The sequence below is a fragment of the Schistocerca cancellata genome, chromosome 3, assembly GCF_023864275.1.
Source record: "Schistocerca cancellata isolate TAMUIC-IGC-003103 chromosome 3, iqSchCanc2.1, whole genome shotgun sequence".
NCBI classification, from domain to species: Eukaryota; Metazoa; Arthropoda; class Insecta; order Orthoptera; family Acrididae; genus Schistocerca; species Schistocerca cancellata.
In genome coordinates this window covers 132,364,870-132,385,553 of record NC_064628.1, presented here as the reverse complement: position 1 = coordinate 132,385,553, position 20,684 = coordinate 132,364,870, and the positions used below count along the sequence as shown (strand labels likewise).

The following is a 20,684-nucleotide window of genomic DNA, read 5'->3' as shown; positions in this document are numbered from 1 at the left end:
TGTAGAGCGAGTTTTTCAGCATTCTCGCCACCTCTTCGCACAAACAATTAATTTTAGAGATAAAAATGAATAGGACCATATTTGCAGGAAATGTAATGTAGTTTAATTTTGTACTGCGACACGTTTCGCTGGAGGGTGTGGTTTTTGAGTTATTCAAGAAAAACATACAAAAGTGATATTAAATGTGTTCTATCTCGGAAACCATTCAGAATAGGGCATACATCCATCCGAAGGTTTTTGTTCAGAATCACTAATACTATCACACCTCAAAGCATGTTCCTTTCCTCCTGATTCTCCCTGTATAAATGAAATGTGAGTTACATAATTAAATGATAGATTATTGTGTGCCACAGTTTTATTTTTGCATAACTGTTACCTATCTAATTAATTATATGCATCCAAATTACACATACACAGAGAGAGAAGGGATGGGGGTTCATTTCATGACTACTGTGGTCGATTTTCAGCTTCATTCTAATAGTGCTCTGTAATCCGTTTTTTCCCCTCAGATAATGTACTTCGTTGGGAAAGGGCTGTTCAAGATGATGAAGATGATTTAGAAACAGCAAAACAGGCAGAGCAGAAACAGATGGCTGATATTGAACGTGATATGCGGTCACTGGATAGTTTGAAATCAGAGCGCATGTCTAAAAAAGCTGAGGTGGATAACATGGAAGAAGAAATTGGCAAGGTAATATTTTTCACATTTTTGAAATTCTTATCTGGAAACTGATAAGTGAAAGCTAAATCTGCACTAAAAGCAGGTTAGAAACATGCTTGTTGTACTGTATTGTTTGCTTACCTTCTTATGACTGATAAATTTCAGTGAAAGGTTGGGAGGTACATAGTTGCTGCTGCAATTTAAAATTGAAGCTGCAGACAAAATGAAGGGACATGACAAAAATAACAGTGCAAAATTTTACTAATGGTATGACAGTGCTCGTAGTAGCATCATCTAGCTTTCTGAAGTTCTCAAGAGTCCCGCTTGATGAGTGTTTGGTAATAAGGCTTCATCAAAAATTACAGTTTACCCTTTTGCATGTAGAAACTGAATTAACATTACATGTGGGTTGTGAATTAACATTCCCCCATGATAAGTTCATTACAGCACACTGCAGTATCTCGCAGGGAAATCTAAAGCAATCTTTCTCGTCCAGTTTATTTTTATCTGAGTAGTGCTACAGTTTCCTGACTTGTGGAGAGATTCCATTTTATTTCTCACCCCCACCCCACCCCCCCTTTTTTTCTTGAAATCTGAAGATGATCGTACTTGCCTGAATAGTTTCTATAATGTTGCTTTCACAAGCTGAGTAAGGGAAGGCATTGAAGTTAAAAATCAAATGCCACCTTATTTGAATCTTAAAATATTCCCAATTGTTTGAGGTAATTGGATGGTGATGCCTATCAGTTCCTTTAGACACAAGAGAATGGTGATAGTGGTACTTCCAGGGCAAGAAGACCACTTTGTTGTTCTTTATTTTTGGCAGAATATATTTGAATGTCACATCAGCATCATATAGGTGACAATTACATTATAAAAAATTAGATTCAGTGAAATATAAAGGTGTGAGGCTGTCCACTGTTCATAAAAGACCAGCCTCATTTCCAGTCTTTGCAGTGACACCTTCACACAGTAACTGTTAATAGTGTTATAAGAGCAGAATATGCATTTGTGTCTGCATTCTTCTTGGTGGCATGGCATTGCTTCCCCACATTTCAAATGACTGTCAGAGAGTGATGAAATCACAGGATTCATGCAAAGTACTTTCTTCTAGAAATATGCATGCTAAATATTAATGTTGGCAAGATTGGGGGAAACATACAGTGGCTTAAAAGATTTAGAATTATTTTAGATATGACTATTCAGTAAGTAATACACTCAAATATAACATATCAATATTACAAAATATTTAAAAAGAAAGATGATGAGACTTACCCAACAAAAGTGCTGGCAGGTCGATAGACACACAAATAAACACAAACATACACACAAAACTCTAGCTTTCGCAACCAACGGTTGCCTCGTCAGGAAAGAGGGAAGGAGAAGGAAAGACAAAAGGATATGGGTTTTAAGGGAGAGGGTAAGGAGTCATTCCAATCCCGGGAGCGGAAAGACTTACCTTAGGGGGAAAAAAGGACAGGTATACACTCGCACACACACACATATCCATCCATACACACAAGACACAAGCAGACATTTGTAAAGGCAAAGAGTTTGAGCAGTACACCTTTTCTTCCAGGGAATTAAAATGTTTATGCAGTGACAAGGGGAAGGCCTCAGACATAGCCAACTGTCTGTTCATACTTGGCAGGTAGCTTGTGTACAACCTAAAAAGAATGAGACTAAAAGATATTTCTGTCAACATCCCCCCTCCCCTACCTCCTCTCCCCCTTCCTCCCATTTTTGATAAAAGCACCCCTACAGTTCATGAGCCGTAATCAACACAAAATTGATGAAATCAATAGGTAGTTACAGGGTGTATAGGACCTGGGACAAACGGGAAATCCGGAAAAAAACCTAGGAATTGTTTCGAATTCCAGGAATATTTCATTGTCTTGGTTTTCAGCTAATTTTTTGTAATTTTGACTGGTAAGAACAGATACTCTAAGGATATTACAGTATCTCGCTGCTGCAGAATAATACTGCAGCAATAAAACATGAACAAGAGGAAAAAAAAAATTAAACTGAAGTTGCAAAGGAAATGTGCCATATACAACAACAACAAAAACAACAACAACAACAACAACACACAGTACTCATACAAGCGTTTGCCAACAGCAAAATGTGTCAAAGGCTTTTGGAAGACTATGTAATGCTTCACAACTATAAACTGTCTCCGATGAGTGTGACATCACAGCTGTTTACAGTAGATTCATTTGAGCAATTACGAGCAAGCTCATGTGCATGCGCAGATAAGACATATGAGTAGTACCTTCTCCCACTTCTGGCTACAAGCTGTGTAAGCAGTAGCAGCAAGTAACCAAATGCTACCCGGAAAAATTCTACTGGTGCACCCAAGCTGCCAGATTCACACATGCGCAACAGGCCCGGATCTGGAGCAGGGAGCAAACGGGGATATCTGCCCCTGGTGGCAATTTGGTGGGGGGGATAATTTGTGTTCTCTAAGAAAAAACCTTGTGTCACGAAGTGCCTAGCATCCAGCGCATGTGGTCTATCGTTTATTCATATAATTTTGAAACACATCGCTGTTGGTTGTTGAACATTTTTGAACACATTCTAAGTTTATTTCTGAATGAATCATAAGTTGATTTTTGAATGCGTGCATAACATACGTGATGTCTCTGCCAGGGGAATCCCCATCACATCTAGAAATAAACTCCTGCAGACAAAAGGGGATGGGGCTATACGAGCTGATCAGAATAAAGCCGAATGAGTGAATGCCAGTCGCTGTTTATGTGGTTGACTCGGTTTTTGAATGATCAACATTGTTACAATTACCAGCAAAATCCATAGATTCAGACTACCAGGGTGGAAATAAATGACTAACAGGAATAACAGGTAAGAAAGATTACATATTATCTGCTCAGTGTATCCAAGAAAATTAAATTTCAACAGAAAATTGTTGGCCAGACCACTACACAAGTAAGGGTCAGTTGTACTGTCTCAGACTAACAGCCGCTTAAGTTCTATTTTGGGAGTAGCAAAACGCATTTTATGAAGACATAATAGCACCTGATCAGAGAGTAAATGTGGGATAACTGAGCCAGTGATTGTGGCAGGGTTAGTGATGTTAACATGAGAATAAGTTTTGACATTGGCAGGAATAATTACAGAATTAGTGATGACAAGATTGATTGTTAGAACGAGGAAGGAGAAGCAACTGGAACATCATACAAATTATGGAAGAATATGACGATTCAGAATTTATGTAAAAACTTCATACTCCTATTTTTTGATCTCATGCTTGAGAACTGGAGCATATAAATGAAATATGGAACTATTTCATAGCATAAAGCGTTTTGCTTGAAGTAGGCCTAATAGGTCTTTTATATTGGTGCTTCATGAATTATATTCTGTTGTGTTATAAAAATGACCATTTGTGCCAAAGCAGTATAATTTACTTGTTATGTGGGTAGTCTCCATGTGACCCGTGTTTGCGTTTAGTGATCTTCTTGTATAGCTCTCACATCAAATGAAAACAAATCGGATTTTTGTGGCCGGGAGATATCAAGTGAATTAAAACACATTCACTTGATTATGGAAGGCTAAAATATGTTATTAGTTTCAGATTTTATTTTATTTTCTCCTTTCTGACAGTCAAGCATTAATCACATTGCAGAACAATGAAGTTATTTTTGTCTGTTTACTAAAGAAATATGGGTTTTATTAATCTTTTCTGCTGAGGTAGTCAATTTATTTGGAACGAAGTGTTTAGTTTCACACTGTTGGCTAGTTTCAACTGTATGCTGCATTTCAAGTGCACGTTTTCACCTTCTAGCACGTTTGACATTATGCCACAATAAAGAACCAAACATGAGAGATAATACAGTACTTGTAGGCAAAGAAAATTTACATCCAAATCTGGACATATAAACTTAAAACCAAATTATGCATTTTAGTATGGTGCACAAAATTCCAATGCTCTTGGAGCGTCTTCTAATGTCTTGTTTCTTTTATGACATAATGTAAGATCTTCTAACGTTTTACATGTTGGAACATACAGGCTTCCTGTGTCATTGTAGCTGCGCAAGTGGGATGACGCCTCTTATCAGGGGCTCTCTGGCAACTCTGAAATGAACCTATTTCTAACAGGACGCGGAAAATATTGCAAATGGCTGTTTGAAAAGCATTACTTTCAAAGTAAATTTCCATTTATGCAAGATGTACTATGTGCGAGAATAAATTTCCAAAATCACAGAGCGTTTGACTCGCATTTAAAAATCAACTCTTTGAGGATGACCATTTAGAAGAATTTTGAGCCCAGAAGATCACATTTATGTTGTTAAAACTTTTGCTGGCACATTTGTGTGATCTATCTTAAAATGTAACACGCACAAAAATTATATATGAAAGCTTTTCTTTTCTTATAACACTATGTATATTAATTTAAACCATTAACTTTCTCTATTTGTGTGTTTGCGCTACTTGACAGTGATGTTCCTATTGGCTAACTACATCACGTGTCCTATGCTCTGAATATCCGGTGTCACTGACTGGTGAGATCACGTGATATGAGCTATGACTGGCCTACAAAAGTGCACCGCAATCTCGATTTCAATGCTTTGGAAAGTAAATTGCAGTGTTTGGTGGAATTCGAATTTATACTTTCGTAATATGAAAATATGCAGTGTACATGTTGCTGCACATCAAGAATATTTCCAAAATATTTCCAATATGAGAAAAAATCCAACTAAGAAATGCAGAATGCATTTGAGAATTGAACACAGGTTCTCTGCTCCCGAGCCAGGTGTCTTGGCCGCTATGCCAGTGGCACTTCCATTGAACAGCATTTGCATTATGGGTACATAAATGATAGTTATAACAGTTTCTTTCCTCAATTTCTAAGAAAATGTGTGTTTGCGGACCCCATACATGATGATGCAGGGTGAAGAACCAGTCATCTTTCCCACCTTGAGTCACCTTTTTTATAACATATATAAACTTAACTGTTGTTAGAGACAAACATTCCTCTATCACGACCGCTCCTATTTTTGTTAAGTTCTAATTTCTAAGTGGTATGTTGCACAAGCTTTTTTTGAACCGACAAATGATGATCACCACTATAAAAGTTTATTTTCATAGTGAATTAAATAATCTATTGTTTGGCTGTATGTTTTATTTATGTGTATGTGTCATGGAATTGGGGCCTTTTAGTTGGGCCCTGTCATGAAGATATGATGCGAGCCATAGAGGAAGAGCAGCTGTGACAATGTGTATGGTATCACAAGGGCAAGAGAAAACTTTTTATGTATTCCCTCAATTGGAATCTGATAAATAAGACAGATTATTTGTGGACTTAGTCCTTATCAGTGTAATTGTAGACCCACAAATTTAAAAGGTTGTCATGCTACATGGATGAAGACAAACAAATTATTAGTTCTTTGAAATTGACTATTAAAAAAGTGCTGATTGGAATATTTGCTTTTGCAAAAACTTAAACATCTTTTTCTTCTGTAATGGCCTTTGTTTTCTTTGTTTGGCAGTATTTAAGCTTTCAAAAATGATTGTTCTGTTGAAAAGCAGCAGCATTTTCCTGCAATTTAACTGAATGCCCCTCTGATATAAGGTGTTTCTGGACATTATTTGTCTTTTCCCACACAATTTGAAGATTAAATAATCTGTAGACTACTAATTCCGACCTTTCATGGGCATTCACAGCCGTGCGACCCATGCTTGACAACATTGTGGATAGAAGTGACAAGGCATGTTGTGTAGAGGTAGAACCGAATGTACGGCAACTCAGTTTTACCTTAGAGGAAGAGTTTCAGCACAGTCGAAAAATAATACAGATTTTGTTTTCCAACAACTATAGCGCAGAAGGTAGGCATCTACATCTACATCTACATGACTACTCTGCAATTCACATTTAAGTGCTTGGCAGAGGGTTCATCGAACCACAATCATACTATCTCTCTACCATTCCACTCCCGAACAGCGCACGGGAAAAACGAACACCTAAGCCTTTCTGTTCGAGCTCTGATTTCTCTTATTTTATTTTGATGATCATTCCTACGTATGTAGGTTGGGCTCAACAAAATATTTTCGCATTCGGAAGAGAAAGTTGGCGACTGAAATTTTGTAAATAGATCGCATTGCGACGAAAAACATCTTTGCTTTAATGACTTCCATACCAACTCGCGTATCGTGTCTGCCACACTCTCTCCTGTATTACATGATAATACAAAACGAGCTGCCCTTTTTTGCACACTTTCGATGTCCTCTGTCAATCCCACCTGGTAAGGATCCCACACCACACAGAGGACGAACGAGTGTAGTGTAAGCTGTCTCTTTAGTAGACTTGTTGCATCTTTTAAGTGTCCTGCCAATGAAATGCAACCTTTGGCTCGCCTTCCCCACAATATTATCTATGTGGTCTTTCCAACTGAAGTTGTTCATAATTTTAACACCCAGGTACTTAGTTGAATTGACAGCCTTGAGAATTGTACTATTTATCGAGTAATTGAATTCCAATGGATTTCTTTTGGAACTCATGTGGATCACCTCACACTTTTCGTTATTTAGCGTCAACTGCCACCTGCCACACCATACAGCAATCTTTTCTAAATCGCTTTGTAACTGATACTGGTCATTGGATGACCTTACTAGACAGTAAATTACAGCATCATCTGCGAACAACCTAAGAGAGCTGCTCAGATTGTCACCCAGGTCATTTATAGAGATCAGGAACAGCCAAGGTCCCAGGACGCTTCCCTGGGGAACACCTGATATCACTTCAGTTTTACTCGATGGTTTGCCGTCTATTACTACGAACTGCGACCTTCCTGACAGGAAATCACGAACCATGTCGCACAACTGAGACAACACCCCATAGGCCCGCAGCTTGATTAGAAGTCGCTTGTGAGGAACGGTGTCAAAAGCCTTCCGGAAATCCAGAAACACGGAATCAACTTGAGATCCCCTGTCGATAGCGGCCATTACTTCGTGCGAATAAAGATATAGGTGCATTGCACAAGAACAATGCTTTCTGAAACCATGCTAATTACGTATCAATAGATTGTTCCCTTCGAGGTGATTCATAATGTTTGAATACAGTATATGCTCCAAAACCCTACTGCAAACCAACGTCAATGATATAGGTCTGCCCGCATCTCATGGTCGTGCGGTAACGTTCTCGCTTCCCACGCCCGGGTTCGATTCCCGGCGGGGTCAGGGATTTTCTCTGCCTCGTGATGGCTGGGTGTTGTGTGCTGTCCTTAGGTTAGTTAGGTTTAAGTAGTTCTAAGTTCTAGGGGACTGATGACCATAGATGTTAAGTCCCATAGTGCTCAGAGCCATTTGAACCATTTGAATGATATAGGTCTGTAGTTCGATGGATTACTCCTACTATCCTTCTTAAACACTGGTGCGACCTGCGCAATTTTCCAATCTGTAGGTATAGATCTATCGGTGAGCTTGTGGTTGTAGGGGAAGGCGGGGCAAGATGGGGTAGCTAACTTTAAACCCTTACAAAAGGGACAAAAATAAACAAATTCAAGTAGGTTTGATTATCATTTGTTTACTTAACCATTGAATTACAATAGCATGCAAAGAAACCTGCAAGCTTGTTACATTTAGTTAGAAATATCTCGATTTGAAACATAAACTACCAATTCCCCGTCTTGCCCCATATGCGGGGTAAGATGGGGAACTAGCATGAATTCATCTCTAAAGCTTAATTAAGGACTGGAATAATGAAAACATGTGATGATAAGTTTTCGAAACATGGTTCTGCGAATTGTAGAATCAGGTATTACGTTTTATTTAGGCCTCTTACTTTCACTTAGTACACAAGTGTGGACAGCCTCGTCATCATCACTTTCTATCCATGCACAAGTGTCGTGGGCCCAGCGTCCGCAGCTAATACACCATATCCAGCCTCCTTCAGAGAAGTCATATCAGTATAAACATTCTTCACTCTCTTCCTCGTTGTCATTCGACCTCACTTTATTATCCCTTGAGCATGAAGGGGTGGTTAAGACTTCAGTAATGTTCGTCACTTTTTCGTTTTCATTATGTCCTTTTGGTGTTACCCCAGGTTTATTAAACGTCTTTGAGAAGAGTTTTCGTTTACATGCAGCACGTTTGGGGACTCCTTTTCGTTTAATTTCTTCAGATAGTTCACTCCTATAAGGAGATTCAGTTAAAACAACGGATTTTCCACACCTGTTAGATGGTTTCCTTTTGGTTTTTTTATCCACCTTTGGAATAGCTAACACCATTTCAGGGCTGGTAACGTGAAAGTTAGACGAAACAGAGGCTTCATCATCAGTTGTTAATTGTTCAGGTGTTTTACGTCTTGACAACATCTCTGGTATTTGATCCTCCGTTTCTGTAACTTCAGATGTGTGAGGTTGATGAATGTCTGTAGTTGAACAGGGAAGGTAATCACTTTCTTGAAACGCATTTCTGTTTACAGGCCAAATGCCTGTTTTTTGAAACCCGTTCACTGCTGTGGGCATTGTAGCTGAATGAATGAAGGCTTTGCCGAATAAACTTGCGATCTGATGCAGTGTAACATCTTTTCCAGGATGGGTGCGAAGCCACGATCTTACTTCATCTTCGTAAAATTTACCGAGACTTTTCATAAATTCCACGTCCAATGCTTAAAGACGGTGTGAGCAGTGTAGTGGCAAACACAGCAAGACAACCCCATTTTCGCGGGCCACATCTATCAGTTCTAAATTCTTGGTGTACGTTTGTGGCCATCCAATATGAGAAGTATTGGTCTTTCCTTTGACGCTCCAGTAAATGCAATAAACTTCTTAAACCAAGTCAAAATAGTTCTTTCGTCATCCAACCAGTTTCTTGGACTTCTGCCCAGGCACCAGAGGGCAGGCCAGTCTCAAACGCTTGTTGCATTCATTTTCGAGGATAAATTAACATAGGTGGTACGTCTGCGCCCTTTCAAAGCAATCACCTTTGTGTGACCTTTTGGAATGACTGTTAAACCAGTCTCATCGCAATTAAAAATTCTGTCTCCCGTAAACGTGAATGTGTGTAATTGACTTTCTAACAGATCGAAAAACCGGTCTACAGCAACTCGATTAAACCCCATTGCTCGTGCGATTGATGTGGCCTCTGGTTTTCGTATTGTTAATGTAGCATTTTGTGCAAGAAACCCATTTAACCAATCTCTTCCAGCAGATTTGGCGGCAGTATTAAATGGATGTTTGATGTTTTTTCGTTCAGCTAGCTGAAAAGCAAGTTCACAAAGTTCTTTAAGTGTTACGCCAAAATCCTGTCCTTCCATCTGTGTTAAGTAGTCTTTAAGTTTTGCCTCTTGTTCTGGGGTAAACACACTAGTGATTGGTCCTAAACTTTTCACAACTGTATAGCCAGGATTAGCATGTTTCTTTGCCACATGTCGTTCAATTGTTGTCTGTGGCACGTTGAACTGTCGAGCAGCCCCGAAAGTACCCATATGACCTTCTATAACAGCATTTACAGCGCCTTCCATTGACTCCAATGACCAATCTTGCCTAGACGTTTGTTGCCGATACTTGCGAACCATCTGAAATAAAACACGTGGAACGTACTATTGAGTCAGATCATTCCTGGTAATCTATATTATATAGTAAATACCATATTTCCAATAGTCAGTCGTTAAAGCATAGCAAGAATACTGACTCTGCACGTTTTGTGTATTTTTATTCACCATATAGCCTAAGGCATACTTTGTAATTAATTAGGAAACGTTGGAATAACAAATACCATTCTATTTACAATTGTATTCAATGTATAATGTACGTGTTCAAAACTCGCAGCAAGGTAAACACATGAGGCGGTAAGAACGTAATGGTTGGACAAATAGTAGGGGCAAGACGGGGAATCTCCCCATCTTGCCCCACCCCATCTTGCCCCCTACCATGCTGTCAGGTTATGTTATGCCTACATGAACACTATTTAGTGAACATTGACCACTGAGACAGCAGTTTACTGTTAATAAGACGTACTATTCAGTGCTATATATACAGTCTGGACAAATGTTCACGAAACACGTTTTAGGATCTCGAACAGTGTAAAACATTGCAAATCAGTATAACAGTTGCACGTACCTTGCAAAGCTCACAGAAACCGCCGTGAAACTAAGGTTCAGCAATGTCAAAACACTGGTACCTTGTATTGATGACATTGACATAGCTATCCACGGATGGCAGCACTCTAACTGTAGCTTATAGCCCTTCCCCGTCTTACCCCACCTCCCCGTCTTGCCCCGCCTTCCCCTATATGATTGCTAAGTAGGGAGCTATTGTATCAGCGTAATCTGAAAGGAACCTAATCGGTATACAATCTGGACCTGAAGACTTGCCCGTATCAAGCGATTTGAGTAGCTTTGCAACCCCTAAGGTATCTACTTCTAAGAAACTCATGCTAGCAGCTGTTCGTGCTTCAAATTCTGGAATATTCCATTTGTCTTCCCTGGTGAAGGAATTTTGGAAAACTGCGTTCAATAACTCCGCTTTAGCGGCACAGTCGTCGGTAACAGTACCATCGGCACTGCGCAGCGAAGGTATTGACTGCGTCTTGCCGCTTGTGTACTTTACATACGAGCAGAATTTCTTTGGATTTTCTACCAAATTTCGAGACAATGTTTCGTTGTGGAACCTATTAAAGGCATCTCGCATTGAAGTCCGTGCCAAATTTCGTGCGTCTGTAAATTTTAGTCAATCTTCGGGATTTCGCGTTCTTCTGAACTTCGCATGCTTTTTCCGTTGCCTCTGCAACAGCGTTCGGACCTGTTTTGTGTACCATGGGGGATCAGTTCAATCTCTTACCAATTTATGAGGTATGAATCTCTCAATTGCTGTTGCTATTATATCTTTGAATTTGAGCCACATCTCGTCTACATTTGCATAGTCAGTTCGGAAGGAATGGAGATTGTCTCTTAGGAAAGGTTCTAGTGACACTTTATCCGCCTCTTTTTTTTTTTTTTTTTTGAAGAAACTGTGTTGCACAGATGGCTGCAAGCGTAAACAACCTAGAATATTGACCACCACAGGGGAAGGAAATCCCGCCTCCAATCCACTGGGCAGCAGCCTACAGCAAAACTGACACATTGTCAGAGAGATCGCTGATCTCTTCTGGTGTTGTAAGGGTCATAACTGAAATCCATGGTGGACCAGGATTAGTAACATCACATACTCCATAATAAAAAAAGAAAACAACAAGCAACGCTCAACACAAAGCATTCAGGGGCAGCTGCCATGCAATTGCTTATTGAAATTAGTAGAGCATTGTTAATAATGTAGTTCAGGCCTGACCTCTGGTGGTATTCGATGTAACTACAGTTCAAAACATCCGCCACCTTATTTGTCATATTAAACGACCACAATATACCATCTATTGAACTTAAGGCAACTAAAATGCTAGGTCCCATGGCTGAGTACTATGTTGCATTATGCAGCATGCATGTTAAACAGACCATTCAGCCACCCACAACTCACATGGCACCGGATCACTGATTACACTCACACGTTGGAGCATTCCTATTTTATACACTTTATTTTGCAAGTAGGTTTATGCACTCATTGTCTCACTAAATTGGGCTTTGTCAGATGTACAATGCCAACAACCGGTTTAATTTTCAATATTGTTTGCAGAAAATGAAGCTGTTGCAGACTATCTCTGATAAATAGATCATCTGGATACAATTCACTATGAAAGAGAATCTATTAAATAACTCTGCGTTTTCGCATTTTGAGGCAGAATTCGCATCTGTTTCATATTTATCACCAAACGCAATTTTTTCTGTTCCCTACTCATTGTACACAAGAGTACAGTGTACGATACATTTATTATCAGAAGTATTGTATTTATTTTGAGTATTGGATATTAGGTTTGTACTATTACTTCTAGCAGTAACTGCAGCACTTAGAGATATGAAATTCAGTTGGAAGAGGTGGGCAAGTGTGCTGAAATGACTAGGTAGGCCTGATAAAAGAGAGAGAGTAGATTCAACAAAGGGCAGCATGTTTCTGTCCTGGGGTCATTTAGTTGGCATGAGGGCATTAACAAAATGCAGTTAGCACTCGTTACAAAAGTGTCGTTTTGCATCATGGAGAGGTTTACTGTTAAAATTTTGAGAGAGCATTTTCCAGGAAGAGTCAGACAACATATTAATTCCTCCCACATACATCTCACGTAATGACCACAAAGAGAAAATTTGAAAAATTATAACCAATACAAAGGTTTACCTACACTCATTCTTCTCATGCGTGATTCGCAAATGGAACAGGGTTGGTGGTGTATCAGTTAGTGATACCAGAAATGTCATATACCAGATACCATTAGGTGGCTGGCGGAGTATGACATAGATGTAGATGAAATAGTAAGGTGAACAGGACTGAATAATAGGAAATGTCTTAGTTCCTGATCACACTTTACTTCACTGCCTGATATCATAGTAAAGAACCAGTGAAACATCGCATTTGATACTCTATTCACACTTCAATAAATGCAGAACTTCGTTTCATAATTTCATCTGCAGAACCAGGATAACTTTTTCAAAGCCTGACTCCTTTGATTCACAAGTTACATACAAAATAGAAAACATACTTCAAACCATTTTGGCTTGTGTTTTAAGCAATTTTTGTGCTTTGAGAGATTTTGTTTTTTAAGTTTTTATGATGAACACTTTACATTGTATAATCTGCTCCCTCTGGAACAACTAACCGTTAGCAAGCAAGTAACTGAAGAACCTAGTGAACAGGAAGAACATTAAAAGTAGTGGTTTCTAAATAACGCTTAAAAACGGTTTCTAAATAGTGCTTAAAAACAGTACATCGCAGTGTGCAAACACGTGATGGAAAAGTACACGACTGAGTTTTAGGTTTTTAGACTCCAAAGAAAGAGTAAAGAACAGAAGCTACAGTGACATGTTAAAGGTGCCTTTCGATGTCCGGAAGGATTACTTATTATATAACAAAGGTATTGACAACTACTGGTGGCAGCAGCAGCAGGTGGTCTCGAGAAGGGACTCCTCATCTGTAGAGTTAAAGTATCCAAATGTTTCAAAGCTAGTACTAGTTAAGGCTTCTTTTACATTGTTCCATGGAAATCTGGACATGGAAAGAAGATATCCCATTTCGAAACACAAATTAGGAGAAGACTAGGCAGCGATGGCCGAGAGATTTTTAAACAGTGTTTTGACTGTGATGATGCTTTGGGACAGTACCTCTATTTTCTCTCCCTGCAAATCATACTGCTTGTAAGGAAGAATGTGAAAGGAAAATAAGACTTGAATTAGAAGATAATCGAAAAGAGGAGCAAAACTAAATGCACATTGAAGAGGAGATTAAAAAGGTGAATAACATGTAAAATCAATTGAGCATGAGATAGCTGCTTTGAAAGAGAGGGGGTTGGGGGGGGGGGGGGGGGGGTGAACAGCACCAGCTCCTGCTCTCAAACTTCCATTAAACTTAAGAAAGCAAATGATTTAAAGGGAGCAAAATTGGCCCGGGGTAAACTCAAGGACACACAAATCATGAAAGTAGATGAAAGAGTGAAAGAAAAGGAGATGGAAACCTTTCAGAGAAATCTTGGGAAAAGAAAATCTTGTATGATTACTTCATGCCTAAGAAACAGTAAACCAAAAATATTTTGTTGACCTTTCTCCATTATAGAATGTCATTAGTTGTAAAAATGTGATGTAGAATTTGTTTGGGCATTACGATTACCAGTATCAAATTAAACAGTGTACACACATATTATAAAAATGGATGTGTGTATGTTCCACAGCTTCTCCTAAACCACTGAACCCATTTCAACAAAACAAGGTACACATGTCCCTTACTGTCAGGTAACAATTGCTGTGGGGGTAAGAACCACTGATATACCTGTCATAGTTCAGGAGATATGGTGTCATAAACAATGAGAAGAATGGAAAAATAGAATAACTGGTAGAAGCCAGTTTTGGGAAATATTAATTTGGATGCCAGAGAAATAATACACGAGGCAATACTGACCCTACAACTTACCTTAGCAGATAGGTTAAGGAAAAGAAAACCTATTCATAGCATTTGTAGACGTGGAGAAAGCTTTAGACAAGTGTTGACTGGAGTACTCTTTTTGAAATTCTGAAAGTAGCAGGGGTAAAATACAGGGAGCAAAAGGAACTTTACAAGTTGTACAGAAACCAGACAGCAGACAGACAGAGCCCAGGGACATGAAAAAGAAGCAGTGGTTGAGAAGGGAGTGAGACAGGGTTATAGCATATCCCCAATATTTTTCAGTCCGTACATTGAACAAACAGCAAAGGAAACCAAAGAAAAAATTTGGTGTAGGAATTAAAGTTCAGGGAAAAGAAATAAAAACTTTGAGGTTTGCTGATGACAGTGTAATTCTGTCAGAAACAGTGAAGGATTTCGAAGCACAGTTGAACGAAATGAGCATTGTCTTGAAAGGAAGATATAAAATAACATCAATAAAAGCAAAACAATGATAATAGAATGTAGTCAAATTAAATCAGGTGATGCTAAGAGAATTTGATTAGGAAATGAGACAATTAAAGTAGTAGATGGGTTTTGCTATGTGAGCAGCAAAATAACTGATGATAAGCAAAGTAGAGAGGATAGACAGAAATTCATTGTGGTCTTAATTGGCCTTTTGGTAGGGACTATCAAAAATGGAAACATTCATTTGTGCCCTATCTGTTTATTAAAATCACTTGTCATTTTTTTAAATATTCTGTCACCTTATTCAAACATTTTGCACCTTTTTCATGTGCCAGCATGGCTCCTCACCCTAGATGATGAAAAATACTCAATTTTGAATTAGCTATCAATTTTGTCCATTTTGAGTCAATTCCCATTCTGAGCTGATTGTAATTCTGGAATTGTTACTGTAGAAGAGGTGTTCTCAAATAAAAAATGTACTTGTATGTTCTAATTGGGTTCTGCATCTAGAAACAAATTACAAAATGTACAAGGCTCCCATCACATCCTACCATAGAAGTACACTACTTTTCATAAGAAATTCCAGGGCTTCAGAAAGTGCCTCCGTGAAAACTACAAGACATCCAGAAAAGTGACACATATCATTGGACGGAGGATGTCTCCAAGTTTAGATTCATAATACATGTCATGGCATAGTTGCAGAATGCATCACTAGGGGGCAGCCGTCAGTTCTCGGAGTATAATGGATCGATGTGCACGTTTTTGTGCTTTTGAATTCATTAAATATGAGCCAGTTGTGACAGTTAAATGATTTCATACCAAACTTCAGGTAAAAGCTTCATCAGACAAAACATTCCTCAAGAAAGGCTGTGTGTGTGAAGGAAACAGACCAGCCAGGACTATCATAAGAGAAGGTAGAGTGTATGTGGGAGTCATTCATCAGGAGCCTGAAGAAATCATATTATTGTTTGAAACTTGGAACGATGTTCCATCACTGATATGTGTCTAATTTTCTGTTTGTTTCTTGTTTTCACAAAGGCATCTTCTGAATCCCCGGAAGTGCTTCTGAACAATGCTGTACATAACATTCTGCTTTGTACCAGTGAACGTAGGGCTCTGGGTCAACAAGAAAGCAAATTTAGCAGCTGAGAAGGCCGACATCTTACAGGTTTTCATACAGCTATTGGACTCGAGAGACGTGAACTGGTGAGGGAAAGAGTGCCTAACAGTAGAGAATGATAAGCTGTGGTCAGTAATACTTGCCATGATATGCCTTGCTGTTATGTGAACATACACTTGCATACTGTGAACAATGAATTTATTGTAGATACAGTGCTGTTTAAATGTGTATTGTGTCTTTGACTGCATTTACTATTAGAATGTAGATATTGTGGCAGTTTGCAAAGTGATGTACGATAGTTCTGTATTAGTTGTTTATCCCATTGCTGCGTCATCAACCAGAGACGACCTTTTTACTAAACACTGTCATAATTTCCAAGATACAGGAATTCATACATTAAATTATTTTTTATTGTATTCATGCCTATATCTTGTACTTTGCTATATCTCATTATTTCCTTTCTTGTGGTACATAAACTTCATACATCTGATGTATTGGTTATTATTTTTTTGGTGATAAATATGTAACATTAATAACATGACTGGTTCTTCAATGAAGTCCTTGCACATGCAATATTTCTTAGTTTGAAAAAAGTGCTGTGATATAACTATCATTGCCTAAACTTTTTTATGTTCAGTACTGGCAAAATAAGCTTATTCATATGGCCTAATTATTATCGTATCTCTCGTCACTGAAAATCATTCATTATTACCTGTCCATATAGCATGAGACACAGTGTGCTATCTTGTGAGGCATTAAGGTGAGCTAGACCCAGACTGAATATGCTCAGCAGAGTGTGTTTTTTAGATGTCTTCCCCAGAGATTACATTATGCAAGCAGTTAAAATATGGCAACACACAGAACAATTTTACAAGATACACAGTTGTTGCACAAGACTTCACTCTCGTAAGATACCTTAATGACTTTGGTGTCATGTAGGGCATCTGGATGCAAAGGTAAATAATAAAATAAAATTTGCCAAATTGTAAAAAAGCTGACCTCGTATAGATGGGATAAACTTTAGGGAAAATAAGAAGAAGAAATATTCAGTACTACACTTCAGAGTTCCAATGCATGCTGTTCTGTATTAAGTTTGGTCATTATCTTGCTTTATGTTTGTTTACATACCATTCAGTCTTTAAGATTGAGATACAGTATTGAACTACTAATTACTAAGGTTGAATTAATACAAATTTACATGTCTTTTTTTATATAGTTGCCATATTTAAGTAATGATCACAGGGAATGAGAACAATTTAGCAGGTGGCCACTGGCTGTCAGCTAAATGTGATGCTCTGACTGGGATGTCAATGGTTTGCTCCCATAAAAGTGTTGCTCAGATCATTGCTTGTTCAGCATTTAAAAAAAAAAAAAAAAAAAAAAAAAAAAAAAAAAAAAAAAAAAAAAAAAAAAAGTAACAAAAAAGTGTGATAAAGCAACATTTATCGCAACAAACTGACATTTCATTAGTGGCTGATTTCCTTCTAATACCCCTGATGGTACAGTACCTAGTTATGCTTGTTGGTAGGATACCCTAGTTTGTGGTACTTGTGGCGTATATCACATTTTAATGTGTGTTTTATATTCTGTTAAGAGAGCAGCTGTAAAATTTTGTTGTGTATTCTCTACTGTAGCTGACAAAGAAGAATGTGGTGTATGTTTTAAAATTCTTTGTGTTGTCAGGACTCCAGCCTAAACTTTTAAAGTTATTGTAATCATCAGTAGATTCATGATTGCTCAGAAAGTTGCTTTTAAATTATTGTGCTTTTCTTGAAAAGTAACTCAAAGTTTATATGTAACAAATAAATGTGTAAAATTTTGTTTTAGGCAAGACGAGAAATGGGAGGTATAGCAAAGGATATTCAGGCAGCCCAAAAGCAGGTGACAGCTCTAGAGTCCAAAATTGAACAGCGTAGAGCAGACCGCCATAGCATTTTAAAACAATGTAAGGTACGTATCACACTGGTGTCTCACTTTTTGTTTATGGTACTGGTTTTACTGTGTTGACTAAACCATGTGTAATTACATTTTAAATACAGTAGTTACACTAACGTATATGTATTGTAGGCTAGCAAATTGGAAAACCCCCCATAAGTGTCTTTTTCTTATCTTACGGATTTCATGTCTGAGATAGTTGTGCCTCTATCTACTGTGCTTGTTCGAAGCCCGTATTAGGTTAACCATCACATGATGCTTCCTCTATGCAGATGTATGGAATAAACCGTATTATGTACCTTACAATTTTTTGCTGTGGTGTAGCTTGATAGTGGCAAGGGGACGAGTTACCCAACTTGTAAATTATGGAATAAAGTGTTTAATTTGAAATAAAACAACAGCCTATGCAGGAAAAATGCCTTCCCCAAGGGATCTGCCTATGTTTACTTTCTGGCATGTAATCAATCCCCCAACAGTAGATTCTCAAATCTACAGACCCTTGAATGTATTTATTTCGTTGTCGTTTAATAATTGTTGTTGTTGTTGTTGTGGTGGTGGTCTTCAGTCCAGAGACTGGTTTGATGCAGCTCTCCACATTGCTCTATCCTGTGCAAGCTTCATCTCCAAGTACCTACTACAGCCTACATCCTTCGGAATCTGCATAGTGTATTCATCTCTTGGTCTCCCTCTACGATTTTTACCCTCCACACTGCCCTCCAGTACTAAATTGGTGGTCCCTTGATGCCTCAGAACATGTCCTACCAAGTGATCCCTTCTTCTAGTCAAGTTGTGCCACAAATTCTTCTTCCCAATTCTATTCAGTACCTCTTCATTAGTTACATGATCTACCTATCTAATCTTCAGCATTCTTCTGTAACACCACATTTTGAAAGCTTCTATTCTCTTCTTGTCTAAACTATTTATTGTCCATGTTTCACTTCCATACAAGGCTACACTCCATACAAATACTTCCAGAAAAGACTTTCTGACACTGTAATCTACACTCGATGTTAACAAATTTCTTTTCTTCAAAAACGCTTTCCTTGCCATTGCCAGTCTACATTTTATATCCTCTCTACTTCGACCATCATCAGTTATTTTGCTCCCCAAATAGCAAAACTCCTTTACTACTTTAAGTGTCTCATTTCCTAATCTAATTCCCTCAGCATCGCCCGACTTAATTCGACTACATTCCATTATCCTCGTTTTGCTTTTGTTGATGTTCATCTTATACCCTCCTTTCAAGACACTGTCCATTTCGTTCAACTGCTCTTCCAAGTCCTTTGCTGTCTCTGACAGAATTACAATGTCATCGGCAAACCTCAAAGTTTTTATTTCTTCTCCATGGATTTTAATACCTACTCCAAACTTTTCTTTTGTTTTCTTTACTGCTTGCTCAATATACAGATTGAATAGCATCGAGGAGAGGCTACAACCCTATCTCACTCCCTTCCCAACCACTGCTTCCCATTCATGTCCCTGGACTCTTATAACTGCCATCTGGTTTCTGTACAAATTGTAAATCGCCTTTCACTCCCTGTATTTTACCCCTGCCACCTTCAGAATTTGAAAGAGAGTATTCCAATCAACATTGTCAAAAGCTTTCTCTAAGTCTACAAATGCTAGATATGTAGGTTTGCCTTTCCTTAATCTTTCTTCTAAGACAAGTCGTAGGGTCAGTATTGCCTCACATGTTCCAACATTTCTACAGAATCCAAACTGATCTTCCCCGAGGTCGGCTTCCACCAGTTTTTCCATTCGTCTGTAAATAATTCGCGTTAGTATTTTGCAGCTGTGACTTATTAAACTGATAGTTCAGTAATTTTCACATCTGTCAACACCTGCTTTCGTTGGGATTGGAATTATTATATTCTTCTTGAAGTCTGAGGGAATTTCACCTGTCTCATACATCTTGCTCACCAGATGGTAGAGTTTTGTCAGGACTGGCTCTCCCAAAGCTATCATTAGTTCTAATGGAATGTTGTATACTCCCAGGGCCTTGTATCAACTTGTCTTTCAGTGCTCTGTCGAACTCTTCACGCAGTATCGTATCTCCCATTTCATCTTCATCTACCTCCTCTTCCATTTCCATAATATTGTCCTCAAGAACATCGCCCCTGTATAGACCCTCTATATACTCCTTCCACCTTTCTGCTTTCCCTTCTTTGCTTAGAACTGGGTTTCCATCTGAGCTCTTGATATTCATGCAAGTGGTTCTCTTTTCTCCAAAGGTCTCTTTAATTTGCCTGTAGGCAGTATCTATCTTACCCCTCATGAAATAAGCCTCTACATCCTTACATTTGTCCTCTAGCCATGCCTGCTTAGCCATTTTGCACTTCCTGTTGATCTCATTTTTGAGACGTTTATATTCCTTTTTGCCTGCTTCAGTTAGTGCATATTTGTATTTTCTCCTTTCATCAATTAAATTCAGTATCTCTTTTGTTACCCATAGATTTCTACTAGCCCTCGTCTTTTTACCTACTTGATCCTCTGCTGCCTTCACTACTTCATCCCTCAGAGCTACCCATTCTTCTTATACTGTATTTCCTTCCCC

General features: G+C 38.5%; 1 protein-coding gene across 2 annotated transcripts in view; it reads left to right on the top strand.

Moving 5' to 3' along the window:
• Positions 1-20,684, top strand: part of LOC126174751 (structural maintenance of chromosomes protein 1A) — a 196,559-nt gene that overhangs the window by 133,080 nt on the left and 42,795 nt on the right. For both annotated transcript variants that reach the window (XM_049921073.1, XM_049921074.1), the window contains exons 17-18: positions 510-691; positions 18,023-18,145. In XM_049921073.1, the coding sequence (XP_049777030.1) occupies positions 510-691; positions 18,023-18,145 (305 nt within the window). The remainder of the gene's footprint in view (positions 1-509; positions 692-18,022; positions 18,146-20,684) is intronic.